This window comes from Hylaeus volcanicus, chromosome 3, assembly GCF_026283585.1.
Source record: "Hylaeus volcanicus isolate JK05 chromosome 3, UHH_iyHylVolc1.0_haploid, whole genome shotgun sequence".
Lineage (NCBI taxonomy): Eukaryota > Metazoa > Arthropoda > Insecta > Hymenoptera > Colletidae > Hylaeus > Hylaeus volcanicus.
In genome coordinates this window covers 4857854-4872472 of record NC_071978.1, presented here as the reverse complement: position 1 = coordinate 4872472, position 14619 = coordinate 4857854, and the positions used below count along the sequence as shown (strand labels likewise).

General features: G+C 34.4%; 3 protein-coding genes across 4 annotated transcripts in view; 2 read left to right on the top strand and 1 right to left on the bottom strand.

Annotated features, from left to right (window-relative positions):
• LOC128873467 (uncharacterized) overlaps window positions 1–2951 on the top strand; it is a 10429-nt gene extending 7478 nt beyond the window's left edge. The window contains exons 3-7 of the mRNA XM_054117071.1: window positions 18–1375; window positions 1464–1765; window positions 1843–2072; window positions 2141–2452; window positions 2528–2951. Coding sequence (XP_053973046.1) covers window positions 18–1375; window positions 1464–1765; window positions 1843–2072; window positions 2141–2452; window positions 2528–2723 — 2398 coding nt within the window. The 3' untranslated portion in view covers window positions 2724–2951. The remainder of the gene's footprint in view (window positions 1–17; window positions 1376–1463; window positions 1766–1842; window positions 2073–2140; window positions 2453–2527) is intronic.
• Window positions 2884–6064, bottom strand: LOC128873466 (uncharacterized). Its single transcript, XM_054117070.1, has 5 exons — window positions 5798–6064; window positions 4566–5340; window positions 4206–4481; window positions 3585–4128; window positions 2884–3504 (listed from the first exon to the last, which is right to left on the bottom strand). The coding sequence occupies exons 2-5, from the start codon at window positions 5330–5332 to the stop codon at window positions 3280–3282; spliced, it is 1812 nt and encodes a 603-aa protein (XP_053973045.1). The 5' UTR covers window positions 5333–5340; window positions 5798–6064; the 3' UTR covers window positions 2884–3279.
• A 481-nt stretch (window positions 6065–6545) lies between these two features.
• LOC128873444 (retinal-specific phospholipid-transporting ATPase ABCA4-like) lies at window positions 6546–14528 on the top strand. Of its 2 annotated transcripts, none has more exons than XM_054117032.1 (25): window positions 6546–6841; window positions 7118–7727; window positions 7826–8124; window positions 8215–8373; window positions 8461–8701; window positions 8773–8940; window positions 9026–9213; window positions 9292–9456; window positions 9543–9651; window positions 9719–9873; window positions 9946–10107; window positions 10197–10268; window positions 10353–10491; window positions 10571–10808; window positions 10891–11050; window positions 11114–11330; window positions 11407–11925; window positions 12022–12147; window positions 12213–12431; window positions 12517–12789; window positions 12868–13166; window positions 13237–13384; window positions 13456–13666; window positions 13744–13957; window positions 14041–14528. In XM_054117032.1, exons 2-25 carry the CDS (start codon window positions 7415–7417, stop codon window positions 14254–14256), a joined length of 5010 nt encoding a protein of 1669 aa, XP_053973007.1. In that variant the 5' UTR covers window positions 6546–6841; window positions 7118–7414; the 3' UTR covers window positions 14257–14528. The 2 variants fall into 2 exon arrangements, with proteins under 2 accessions (XP_053973007.1, XP_053973008.1); XM_054117033.1 differs by having other exon boundaries at window positions 6547–6841; window positions 12871–13166.
• The last annotated feature ends 91 nt before the right edge of the window (window positions 14529–14619 follow it).

The window sequence follows — 14619 nt, the reverse complement described above, 5'->3', positions numbered from 1 at the left end:
GTTACCCAGGACCTCAGTCAAAACCACTCGTTCAACGAGCTTCAGACCACCCAGGACATCAGCCAGGACCAGAGTTTCTCATCTGCCATCGGACCAGAACTCACGAGAGAGCTTATCAAAGATATCTCGCCACTGAGCTCTGATAAAATCCTCCAAAGAGTCGAAGAAAGCTCCTCGAGACGAAGTTCGCTGGTCAACCGTCTACACGATGTGGAAGAGCGACCTATTCTGATTGTTCCTAACGCGTTAGTGGTAGAAGAACCGACCAAGGAACCGGTTTTTCCCAAAGAGAGTGATGATCTGATCAGCAGTCCTCAAATTAGTAGTCTTACGAACATTGAAGAGCTTCCATTGTCACAGCACAGTGGAGAGGGCTCGAGTTTAAACTCTACTATTTGTTTGTCAGCTGTCAAAGAAGACCCAAGCTATTCGAAGCCAGAAGAACATATTGCACAAGAAAATACTGAGGTTAAAGCTGAGCTTTTGTCGGTAAACGTTATACCTAGCTCCGCTGTAGACTCTGTAGATTCAGTGTCTGCACTCATAGAACATGCAGAAGGCCCGTCATTGCCTAGTATTTCCGCGATATCCTTATTGAGTCTTACAGGCTCTACAAAACTAAACGAAAGCGAAACTTGTGAAGTTGGAGAAGATGTGAAGAGCCTGTTAGTCAGGTCGTCGTCCCCTATTAATGGTACTAACGAAGGTGCAATCACCGTATCGCAGAATGTATTGAAGAGTCCCGATCAAGATATTCAAGACACACATAGCAGTCAAGCAGAGTCAATCTCACCCAGTTTTTACGATGCTACGGACGGCGGAGAAAGTCGTGCTGTTCTTCTAAACGACACTCCTTTGTCAACACTGAAAACGCTTAAGCTTGAGGAGCATTTAGAGATTAATGTTCCTAAGGGAAACGAATGTAGCGAGACATTCGGTAGCGACGTTGAACTTTCATCAAAGGTAGATAGCCTGAAAGTAGATGTCTCTCCTTTGGCCACAAAGGAAACAGTAGACGATAATAAGTCGGAGGTGTTTCTGAGCGCACAAGGAACAAATATTATCGAAGGAGCAAACGCGATAAATGCAGCGAAGCAAATAGAACTCGAGGAGACAGAAGAACGATCGTTTGAAGAAAAATTAGACAAGACTCTCACTTTTCAAGATAATTCTTTAAAGTTGGATAGTGTACAGGAAATAGAACAGTATACGGATTTCAAGCCTCAACGGCAGAGTACCACGTTAGCTTTACCCGTCGAACAACCGAATTTCGATGAATTGAAAGCTGCTGCTGAACAGATTGCCGATGATATTTTTAAAACCTCGTTGGAGTTTTCCGAAGACAACGACTGTTTTATCACCGCCACACCCGACAGTGAGTAAACAATGCCTCTCCATCTAGTTATATTTTTTTTTTTATTGAATTTTTAATACGTATCTATTAATACCAATTACATTTTCAGTATTCCAAGATCCTACATCCTTCGATTTTCTCATCAACCACGGCAACAAGAAGACCATAAACCGCTTGAGAAACGAATCTTTGTATGTGAAGTTCGACCCACTGGTGACAGATACCAGTATGTTACCTCAAGGAAATAGTCCGCCTATGAACGAGGAACAAAACGGCAAAACTGAAAGCACGCCGCCAAACATTGTTACTCCAAAACGTAATCCTGCCATAGCAGCTATAGACAGGCTACTTTTTTACAGTCCTCTTTGTACTAGTATGACGCAGAAAATGGAAGAACCTCTGGAAAAAATCGTGAGTACATAACCTACAAAGGAAATAGTAGAATGCATAGAAAAATCCTAAACACACAAATGTTGAATTATATCCAGAAACCGACTACGGAAGAACCAAAATCGGATGCTCCACTAGTTAACGATATCAATATGAGCAAAGAACTAGAGTTAGTAAGGGCGACCGTACTACAACTAGAGGAAGAGCTAGAGAAGCAAAAGAAGGAGTATGAAGCTGAATTGGAAAGACAAAAGAACTCCTTCCAAGAAAAGATTAACAAGTTACAAGCACAGATCGCGCAGGAGGTGAAGAGTAAATCGGAGATGACGTGAGTTATTTGTTATCTCTAAAGTATCGCTTTTTAAATGGAGTAGAAGTAACAAGAGTTGTTGACAGGGTCGTAATTGGGGAATATGAGAGATCGATTAGTCGAATGCTCACAGAGGTAGAAAGAGATCGTACGACTTTTGAGCAAGAGAAAACAAAGGTGCAAGAAGAGTTGCATACCACGAACGTTCATTTAACGAACACGGAGGCTGCTTTCAATGACGTTCATCAAAAATATGAGAGGCTTAAAGGAGTCGTGACCGTATATAAAAACAATGAAGCAGTTCTGAAAGAAAGTATCCAGGAAAATCTAGAAACTATTAAGAGTTTGGAAACCCGATACGATAACCTTAAAAATCATGCTTTGATTCAGCTCGAGAAGTATATGTCTAAATGAAATTTAATTGTAATTGACTGACGTTTGATCCGTTTTATAACTTTTGATAAATGTTTCAGCGCTAACCTCGAATTGGATACCATGCGAAAACAACACCAAGACGAAACGGTAAAACTTCATGCAATGGTCAGGAAAGCAGAACTCAAAAGTAACTCGCTAGCTGAACTGGTTGAGCAGAAAACTAAAGAGAATAAAGAATTGGCCCAAATATTGGATGAAGTGATCGCCAGGGTTGGTCACCAAAACGCGGAATAAAAAAAGAGCGAACGGAATAAACGAGTATCGCGAATGCAATGCGATTAGTCTTTATTTTTTTACTCGCCCCCCTTAACGTTTTAGATACAACCACATACTAGGTATGATTGATATATATGTATACATGCGTTGTTTCTAAAATTATTAATTGCAAATTACGTTTTTGTTTCAAAGAAGCACCTTTTATTAATTATTTATAAGTTGTGAAATATATATATATATATACTATTTTATCGCTAATAAAAAAATAGACATATTTAAAACAACCTTTCGTTTATATTTGTGCAATAAAAATATAATCGGATATTGGAGTATCGACTCCACAAATAGTTCTTAACAGTCACACGTTACGCGTCAACGACATTGTTGTACGCGATTTGTTATAATACATTTCAGAAACATCTCACTATAGTCAGTTAAATAAAATCCACTATTTGTACGTGATAGCATCCTGACGTACGTACACGCCAGCGTTCGATCACTTTATGTTTTGTTGATAAATAACGAACCTTACGCAAAGTTGAGTCAATTTTTCTTTTAGCAGCAATGAGTATTGTCAGTCTGTTGGCCCTGCCTCGATTACAAATAAAACGTGATGTGTCGCTAGTTTTAACATACGATCACTTGTGCTCCCTGGCTTGCGGGGAATATTCCTATTCTCAAGGTCGGGCATGTATTTTTTTATTGTTCTTGCTAAGTTTGTAGCGTATTGTTTGAATTGTGGATGCGTCATGCCAATTCCTTTACTTCGCAAGGCCTCTGCCACCGCCCATAGTAATTTCTGAAAATTCGTATTTTTATTATATACCATGTGGTAAAATATTAAAATAAAAACTGAAGAGTAATTAAAAAGACATCTACCTTCCTATGCGTGTCGCTGAGTTCGTTTCTTCCTTCGGCTAAAGATTGTTTATTCTTCGTAATTATGTTGCTAGATGAGTGTCTGTCCCACGTAGATACCACATTATTGTGCAATTCATGAGAACAATCGAACGACAAACTCTTCGGCCACTTGAACCGTGGGCCCTCTAATTCCTCTTCGTTCTTTCTTTTCCTCGACTCCTCTACCTTGTGAATTACTTCGTAATCATTCTCCTTTGAAACTTGCGTGAATAGAGCGCGTTTGATGCTCTGAGGATTCGATCCAGATGTGAACAACTTGCTTGGTCCAGCGCGATCGGGAGGACTTTGAAAGAGAGCACGCTTTGACGTATCTATCTTGGCCTTTAACGGACTAGGCCCATCTAAACAAAGCCTACGAGCTACTCTTTTCTTTGTCGAACTTCTTGGGGTTCCTCTTGGGCTTTTACACCGCGGACTCTTTCCTCTCGGACTTTTCCCTCGCGGACTCTTTCCTCTCGGACTCTTCCCTCTTGGACTTTTGCCTTTCTTAATAATTGGCTTCCTTGATTAAGAGAAAAGAAATATTTTCAATCAACGCATTATTATCTGTAATAAAGTATTTAAAATTCGAGTACATACTTAATGCTTAACACTCGCAGTTTCTTATTATTGAGCGCTAATCCTTGCAAATTTGCACTAGAAAACGTTCTTCGTCTCCGCGTCAAATGACTTAATCTCTTTCCTGGGCTTTGACCATTGTCGCGTTTAGCTAAGAGACTTCGTTTTCTGGCGCTTCCTGGTGCTTGCTTGGAAAACCATATAGTACAAGTAGATTGTGTCTCTACCCCTATGTATCTTTCACATAATTTTGGTGTAAGGTTTTCAAACTCTTCTACTGCCCTATTTCTGTTGTAACTAAAATATTCCATAACACATACATAACAAAATACTTCTAGCATGATACATCAATTGAAACACATTGAATATTAATCTACTCACTGTATCCCATGAAATTTATGATGATATGCTTCAGGCCATGCCAAAGTAGCAGTTTCTTTCTCACCAACAGTATGATAAAGAAGCAATTGATCTTGTAAAGAAGCAGAAGACTCTTGCTTTATTTTATTTTCACTTATAGATACCTGTACCTGCTCATTGCTCAAGACTTTTGTTGTGTCTTTATTATTAGTCATTGCATTATGTTTATTTCTAAGTACTGCTTCCTCTATTGATAAATTATCACTGTTATTTTTAACATTTATTTCTTCTGCACTGTTACAAACATTACTTGGATATTGTGGATCACAAGCATCAAAATCATTAGACAAATTTCTGGATGTGCTTTTGACACATTGTTTGTTTGTACTAATGTTTTCTTTCTGATGACCCAGAGATTCCTGATTTATATCTTGGTTCAATTGTTTCTCTGGTAATACACCAGGTGTCCAAAATAGGTGATAATTTTCGTAAATACGTGCTAGGAATTCTGTACAGTCAGTTCTGCATATTGTAAGTTTAGGTGGTGGAGGTACACCGCTTAAAAGTTTATTAATTTTAGCTAATAAATTATAATCAGATTTAGCAATCAAGTCAGCTTGAGAAGGTTTCTCAGAAGTAGCTACTACCGTCACTAGTTCATTTGTTACTGTTTCAATGGTTGACTTGTCTTCTTCGTTATCACTTTCGAACATCTCTGGACTAGAGACATTTGGAAGTTCTTTTTCAATTGCAAGACTCCCATTTTTGTTGAAATAACAGCAATCCATGGCATTGTCTACAAAAATTTATCTATCTTTGAAATCACATTACTAATAATGTTATTATTATCTTATTATTATCTTTAACATGGTATAGCTTTCATACAATTCTTGATTATATTTATTGCGAATATAATCTAAAGTAACGATTAATCAAATAGTTCCCCTTCATTCTTTGACTATTCAAATAAAACGTTAACGCGTACATTACGAGGAGCAACGCTATCTAACCTTAACAGGTAACTAAGAATAAATGTAAGAATCAATTCGAAATAAAACCATACTCCTTGCAAGTATCTAAATTACACAGAATTTGCATAAGTATTATATGGCATTTAGATAATACTGGGCACTTGTTACAAAACATGACTATTCTTTTGCTTTGTTACACTGGCCGTGTAACTGTTCCACATTACAGTTAAAAGTCATGTAAACGAAAAAATCGTTCGCTTGCATAAGTTTAAATATACTTACGTCTTTTAGTTTATCGACCTTCGAATATTTCTCGCTCGATAATTTACTGGCCAGAAGCCAATTCATCTGTTTTCTATTACAATCATCAAGAATAACACTACTCAAAACTGGTCAAAACGTAACATTGGCTCGCAACAGCTCGCAACGTCATGCAACTGATAGGAAGGTACGTTCCACACTTTATGGCTGACTTTCGTGTTACGTGATATTGATGATGCAATTGAATTGTCTTTTTTTTTCACTTAACATTTCAGAACGTATTTTTCATGTATACGTTAAACTATACGTTTTAGTAACATAGTTTTCACATAATTATTACATATATGCAAATTATGCTTTGTCCAATAAAAATGCTGTACTAAACCAGGAGTGTATCGTAGGTTCAACACATAAGGGGTCAATCGATATATTTTAATTTCTCTTATTTTATGTGATATCATTTGATATGCTTATGATATACTTTTGATGATTCTATTATTGCAAGATTCTGATTATATAGAAATACAAAAATTTCTAAAGTTCTACAAGCCACAAAATTAAATGTTATTTATACAGAACTCATTATTTTGTAAACATTTACTTTGTTAAGAATAATTCAAATGTTTAAGAAAATATAAATAGATGCATAGACGAAGTTTCATATTTATTTTCATTTCTATTAGTTTTTAAATATTTATTGACGATTGTAAGGTACCGTTAGGAATGTGACTACCTGTTACGTGATACTGCATTATCTAAAGTAGGAAAATTGATAAGTACGAGTGACAGTAGCGAACAACAAATGAATGTTGTGGTGGGACGTGGGACTATAGTTGTTATATAGATATGCATAGAACGATGATTAATAACTGTACACATTTGACATTAATATGGCTAGGATTAGGAACTGCATTTGATCGTAACAACGCATTTTTGTCAAAGTATTCGCAGTGTGATTATGGTTTTTAAATAAAATGTACGCTACAGATGACTGACTACTGCAGCTTCATCCAGTTTACTCTTGTTTACGTTTAACCTGTACAGAAAATCTAATACGCTTGTCAAGTACGTATATATGTATTTACGCAATCTTTCTCTTTATGGATTACAATAGTAAGCAGTAGAATTATATCATTTTTATACGCTTTTAAATTCAAATATTGAACATTTACTTATGCAGTTACATATGTCGTAAATTATATATATAATATTTATACGTATATAAGTTTATAACACATATATTCGATTTATTATTATAAATGCTTGTTTTATACGTATTATTATTTTATTTTTACAGTAATGTCATTATTATTTTTTGATAACAAACAATTTGTTTTCCAGGCAAACTTGCAGTGACAATCATTGAAAGCAGTACCGAAATTTAAACGAAATTTTCATAAAAAATGTATTTAATGGACCTTATGTGATAATTTATTAGTCAAGGTTACCTATATTTGTATTCTATCGGAGTATATACTGATTCATACATCAATTCTCATAATTTATTCATTGTCCTTTTATGAACTTTCAATGGCAGTATGTAACTTGTCAGCTGATACGCATAGAGCCTAAGTACTATGTTATTGATTGTTCAAGATTCAGAAGTGTTTAAAAGGAACTAGTCACTTGGAGATCAAAATGAGAAACGGAATCAGAATATTTAGGTTACTTTTACAGAAAAATCTCATTGTACGAATAAGACATTGGAAAATAGCAATATTCCTACAGTGTCTGGTACCTATTGCCTTGTTTGTACTAATACAGGCTGTAAGAGATTTTAGTGTTCAGCCACCACGTGTAATTCACGAAAATACGTATTACCCAATTGTAACCAAAAATGAATTCTCTCCAGTAAACAGAATTTTTACTTACTTATATTATGTACCTCAGAATGACTACACAACAAACATTATGGAAGATATACGCATGTGTTTCAAAATGCCGTATGAGAGTAATTATTTTATTTAATAATTTGAAATTTTATGTAATATTGCACTGTTGATGTTTTAAAGTATATCATGCTGTTTTTTCTGTTTTTGTGTCTTGCAGGGGTTAGCGGATTTTCAACAGAAGATGATATGATAAAGGCTTATACAGTTTTACAAGCTAAAACTCCAACTGTCATAGTTTTAGGCCTTGTATTTGAAAAATACAATACAACCGATATAAGGTACAGAATTAGACATGCATTTCAAATTCCAGAGATGCTATTTCAAACTATATTCGATCAAGGGTCATTTAATTCTTACAATATATATTTAAATGCCATACCATTTGTACAATTACAAGTATGTACCGACGAAGCTTTTATAAACCGCACAGCAGTACATTCTATGCTTGATACTCAGGTATTATATACAAAGCATTAATTTTAGTTATTATCCTTTACAATATTTTATAGAATTTTATATGTATTTACGTTTTTATACATTTTTTAGTTGTCAATACAAAGAATGCCTTATCCGCCATATGTTAAAATAGATGATGCTGATACAATGTTAAGGGTAGGAATATGTATGTTTGCAGTAATTGCTTTTTTAATACCACTTTGCTTGGAAACAAGCTATGCGACAAAGGAAAAATACATTGGAGTACATGTTAGTAGTTTACAATGTAATGTACTTTCTTACAATATAAAATTAGATAAGGAGCATTCATTCTTTGTGTTGTGTACTTACATACAGGTGTTGATGGCAATGAATGGAGTAAAACAGTATCAGAATTTATTAAGTTGGTTGATCACAGGCATTATATTCAGTATTTTTTATATTATACCAATACTAATATTATTTAAAAATACTTTTACTGGAAATGTGGACCCCTACTTGTATTACAGCAATACATTCATATTTTGGCTAATACTCACAGCACACGTTGCTCATTTAATATCATTTGGTATGCATATTGCTGCGTATTTTTCAAAACGTAAGTTCTGTTTCATCATAGAGTACACAAGTTACGAAATAACTTTGATTCATATAGTAATTGTTTTACAGCACGTTTTGTGACAATAACATTATCAGTTGTTTACACTGCTTCTTTTTCACTTCATGGAAATTTAATAAGGCAACAAGTTCTTTCTATCATACCATATTTGGGAATATTGTTTCCGAATATGTTACTCTATAGATTCCTTGAAGAGGTGAACACATACGAAACCCAGTGTATGTAACAAATTTTGTAATAGTTATTTTGATGATCATTTAATGTAACAAGTGCAAGTGAGTATTAAATATACCGAAATTTTAGTAACTGGTGTACGATGGTCGAACATGTTCATTACTGGAGATGCACAATACAGTATTGCTGGATGCACTGGATTTATATTTATATTTTCAATTTTGGGCATTTTTATACACTTTTGTCTTGCAGTATATGTAAATAACATACTTCCAGGAAAGTATGGAGTTCGAAAATCTCCTCTTTACTTTTTAACGGTAAATTTGTTAGCATTGCACTGTATTTATGCAAACATTATATGAGAATGTTTGTTTAATAAAAAACAATTTTTACAGTTTATTAGGAAGAATAAAGTGAATCTTGACGAGGATATGGAGGATTTTGATTATACTGAAATAGATAATGACAATTTTGAAACAGTATCAAAAGGTGTACTTACTCCTGGAATTCAGATACGCAATCTTAAAAAAACATACAGATCAAGTTTCTTAAGGAAATCGGTATGTTTCAAATATATATTATAGTCAATTTTGTACGGATTAATTCTTCTACTTTTATTACTGTATTTATAATTATTTTTTAATAGAAAGTTCACGCTTTAAAAGGAATTTCGATGGATTTATATAAAGGTCAAATAACAGCCTTATTGGGCCATAATGGTGCTGGAAAAACTACGCTGATGTCTATCCTAACAGGTACCGATTATATCATCAATAAGAAAAATGTATGTTTTCGCGTTTCTGATTACACATTCTTCGATAGGTGTTATAAGTGCAACTGAGGGGAAAATTCTTATAGATGGTAAAAATATTGAGAAACACTTAGAATCCATTAGAAATGATCTGGGATTATGTCCACAAGAGAATATGATTTTCCCAGATTTGAATGTATTCGAGCAATTAGAATTCTTTGGTCAAGTAAGTAACTTAGAAAAACTAAATGACATTGCGCTATATAATATAAGAAAATTATGTTATATAAAATTACAGTTGAAAAATAAAAATAAAACAAGGAATGAAATAAAACAGAATGTTAATGTTTTGCTTGACAAATTAAAAATGCTTGAAAAAAGGAATGTTCTGCCAGACACATTATCTGGAGGACAAAAGAGAAGGCTGTGCCTTGGGATGGCTCTTATTGGTGACGCTAGTGTAAGGATTTATTAGGGATAATATAAATCGAATAATTTTTTTATAAGAAAAATGTAACAAACTATTTATTTCAATAATATTTTATATAGACTATAATTTTGGATGAGCCGACATCAGGAATGGATCCTGAGACTAGAAGAGATATATGGGACGTCATATTAGTAAGAAGCCATACATATGTATAGTTAGGATAAACAATAATTGATTTGTAGTTTGCTTTGAATTAATTGGTCAACTTCTTATAGAAAATAAGAGGAAAGAAAACAATATTAATTAGTACACATAATATGGAAGAGGCTGATATACTTGGTGATAGAATCGCTATTGTTCATGGCGGCAAATTAAAATGTTATGGCACATCGATGTTTTTAAAGAAGCAATATGGTTAGCGAATTTAAATATCGTTTGTATTAAGTTACAAATGATATATTTCTATAATTTATAATATATTATTTGATTGTAGGCTATGGTCATATAGAAGTTACGCTATCAACTAAATCATGGTGTAATCCAGAGAAAGTCATAAACAAGTTTGATCCTAGAACGCAGCAAGTAAGCGTAGACAGTGAGAAGATTGTCTTAAGTGTACCAAATACTGAAACTTTACCACAATCTTTGGATAAAGTGGAAAATCAAAAGAAGCAAATAGGAGTTACAGGAATCAGTGTATCGCTAATTACCTTAGAAGAAGTGTTTTTAAAGTATATTAATCTTTAAGTTTGTTTCATTGCTATTTTATAAGACTTGTACGAAAAATTATTTATTAACTATTTTATCGTTTAGAGTCATCAAAAAGGAAGACAATGGAAAACACCTGAATGAATTATTTTCTCCGCCATCGCAAAGAATAGATGGATGGAATTTATCTATACAAAGAATTTTAGCACTGTACCATAAGAAACTGACCTACACTAAGAAAAACTTAAGTAACACATTACTAACAGTAAGTGTTGTTACTCTTAGGCCAAATATTTTATAGGTTATGTGTGATAATAATCTGTTTCAGATATTTCTACCAATTTTGTCAATCGTACTAATGGGTTTAAGTTACGACACACCCGGTGAATCGACAAATATATTTCCATTAGAGCTTAGTATGTACAGACGGCCTCAAGTTTTCTATTCAAGTAAAAACGAAACTATTGGTATGCAATACCAGAATGTGGTGGCAGAGTTTGGTGGATCTTCGGAAGAAGCGGCTGATAATACCAGTGTTACGAGTGGTAAATATAGTAATAAATATCTAAATGATGTTGTAAAATTATAAGAAATTGAAAAAAAATACAACCGTTTTTACAGCTTTATTGGATCGTTCTCTTCAAGATATCGCCAAGTACCGTAATAGGTACATCGTCTCTGCGGAATTTAATATATCCAACGGAGTTTTAAATGCTAATGGCTTGTATTCTGGCATTGCAATTCATAGTATTCCTTTGACTGTGAATCTTTTATCGAATGCGTTGATAAGAAGTGCTGCTGGTAGCGAATATTCCATTCATGTTTCCAGCCAGCAGTTTCCAAACAGTCTTTCTTCGACAGTATTACCTGTGCCTGAAACGGAGTCGTTGTCGAGAGTTTTAATGTTTTGCTGCTTTTTCTTCCCCACTGTAGCACTTTTTCTTGTTCATCCCTTTCAAGAAAGAGAAACTAAAATGAAACAGCTTCAAAGAATGACGGGAGTTTCGTCCGTATCTTATTGGTGCACTATGTTCACGTTTGATTTAATAATACTTACTGCGTCCGTACTTATTATCGTACTAGGATTTTACGCCATGGATGTTATTTTAGATATTCGTCTGTACTATAAGATAGAAATATGTAAGATATTAATTTGATTTTTTTTATAGATTATGTGAGGCGAAAATGCAAGGTGCCCACTTTAGACAATTTTGTACATTTTTGTCTTGTTTTCAGTGACAATGATATTATTAATATTGCTTTTTGGTATCAACTCTTTATTTATAACGTATATCTTCAGTTTCTTGAACAAATCAAGAAGTTCCTTAGTAACCACATTGAGTCTTATGCCTGTTGGACTAGGTAAGTTATATTTACTGAAATATTAAAGAATTTTAATAATATTATGGTATTTTGTTGTGTTTCAGTTCTGTTACAGTATCTCTTGCATGAGGTTATTCACAGTTTTGAAAACTTGCGTGTCCTATACCTTATACAAAAGAGACTGTTCCGGTTGATACCGCACGTAAGCCTATTCCATGGTCAATTATCTTTCTTCGACGTGGCTATACAAAACGCAAGATGTCGTCGATTACCAGACCGACTGCTAGATGTAGTTTGCATTGGTGTGAAAGATGTTTGTTGTGGTACGAGTACAATGACAGTATATGTATATTGTAATAGGCTATTTCAGTATTATATAACATTGTTATGGAATAATATTTTTTGTAGGTTTGGAATGCGCTAACGGAAACTGCAAAAATCAACTTCCTTATTTTTCTAACCAGAACAGCGACATGAACTTGTTGGAATGTGTTATATATTTATCTGTCACGCCATTAATATATTTCAGCCTGCTTATAATTTTAGAAGAAAGATTATTTGACAAAATATATATCAAGATGTTTGGTCAGAATTTGAGGAACGCGTGTGAAATGAACGACGACCAAGTACGGAAGGAGAAGAATGCTGTAGCGTTAGAGATCAGGAAACTGACCAGACGCGGTAAACAATCATTCAAAATCAAATGTATTTGTTTAAATGTGTTGAGAACAATTTTATTATTAACCATAACTTAATTAGTAGCTGAAGGTCAGAGGTATGAAGATACTAAAAAGGAACCTGCTGACATCACTCTCACAGAGAGTCCAGAAAAAAGCGATGATAATCTCTTCTTGGTTTACGAGCTGAGTAAATATTATGGGAGGTTAATGGCGGTACAGGAAATCAGTTTCCGAGTGAAGCAACGCGAATGCTTCGGATTGCTTGGCGTCAACGGCGCTGGAAAGAGTACAACGTTTAGGATGTTGACCGGTGAAGAAATACCGAACAGTGGTATCATGTATTTAGGCAAATCAGATATTCGTACTAACAGGAAAAATGTATGCACAATAATGTTTAAATGTGTAACAATTATGTACCGTTCTTCAACATATACAATCTTTCCCATAGTATCTTGCTCAGATGGGATACTGTCCACAAACCGATGCGATGCTCAGTTCTTTGAATTCATTTGATCATCTGCGGCTGTTTGCTTTGTTGCGTGGCATACCCAAATCGAAAGTGGATTTGGAGGTTAACAAATGGATCAATCGACTCAGTAAGTCGCGCGTGTGTTCAGTTTATCTCGAAGAATGATCATAAAGTCTATAGACACGTTCGCCGTTTTAGATTTAAATGCTTGCATGTCACAACCAAGCGGTACCTACAGCGGAGGGAATAAAAGACGCTTGAACATTGCAATGGCGCTTATCGGTAATCCAACTCTTGTTTTGTTGGATGAACCAACGACAGGCGTCGATCCAGCGGCTAGGAGGTCTCTATGGAATATACTTCAGTCTTGCCAAGCAATGGGACAAGCTATTATACTTACTTCTCACAGGTATTTCACTCGACTGGGTAATCCATATTATTAGAAAGCTATTGTATCCCGATTTATATGAAATAAAAATTGTGCAGCATGGAGGAGTGCGAAGCTTTGTGCAACAGACTAGTCATTATGGTGAAAGGTCAATTGGTATGCATCGGTGCCAGTCAAGAATTGAAGCAACGATTTGGCGCCGGTTACGATATTCACATTAAATTGAACCCGAGTCGATCGGACGACGACATCAGCACTATAAAGAGAATTATGGAAACCTCTTTACCGTGTGAAGTTAGAGATGAGAATTTGGTAAACATTCAGAATAGTTGTGAAATGTCTTCGGATTCATAATTAAGGTTTTCATTCATGATATTTTGTTTTTTGTTTCGCAGGGATTTATCGCGTATCACATAAATGATATTGGAACAACGTGGGAAAAAATGTATAATACGATGAACGATTTAAAAGGTCGATTCAACTGCGTCGAGGACTACGCCGTTTTGTCGGCCACGTTAGAGCAGTTGTTTATTCAGTTCGCCAGAGGAAACGAACAGCCTAACCACGAAAATACTTTAGTAGAATCTCCACAGCAGACACATATTACATAAATAATATTTTGATAGTATTTCAAATTTGCTTTTCAAACTATTTCCTTAAAGGCTTTTCATGTGTTTGTTTATAAAGTTATTAAACAAACACACTTGTGTTGTGTTCTATATTTATATGTGATGTTATGATAACAAATGTGTACATTTCCAATTTTAAGAGAAAGTATTATATATAAATGTAATTTTATTTATTTTTTAAAGACTTGTATCGCGAATTGTAACGTGACTTGTGTCACGTCGTTGTATGTAAATAAAATTCAGATCTAAATCAATTATTTGTAGATAGTTCTTGAAATAACTAAACGTGATATTTTCAGGCAACTGTACAAGGATAGGATACGACGATTTAAATAAAAACACTTA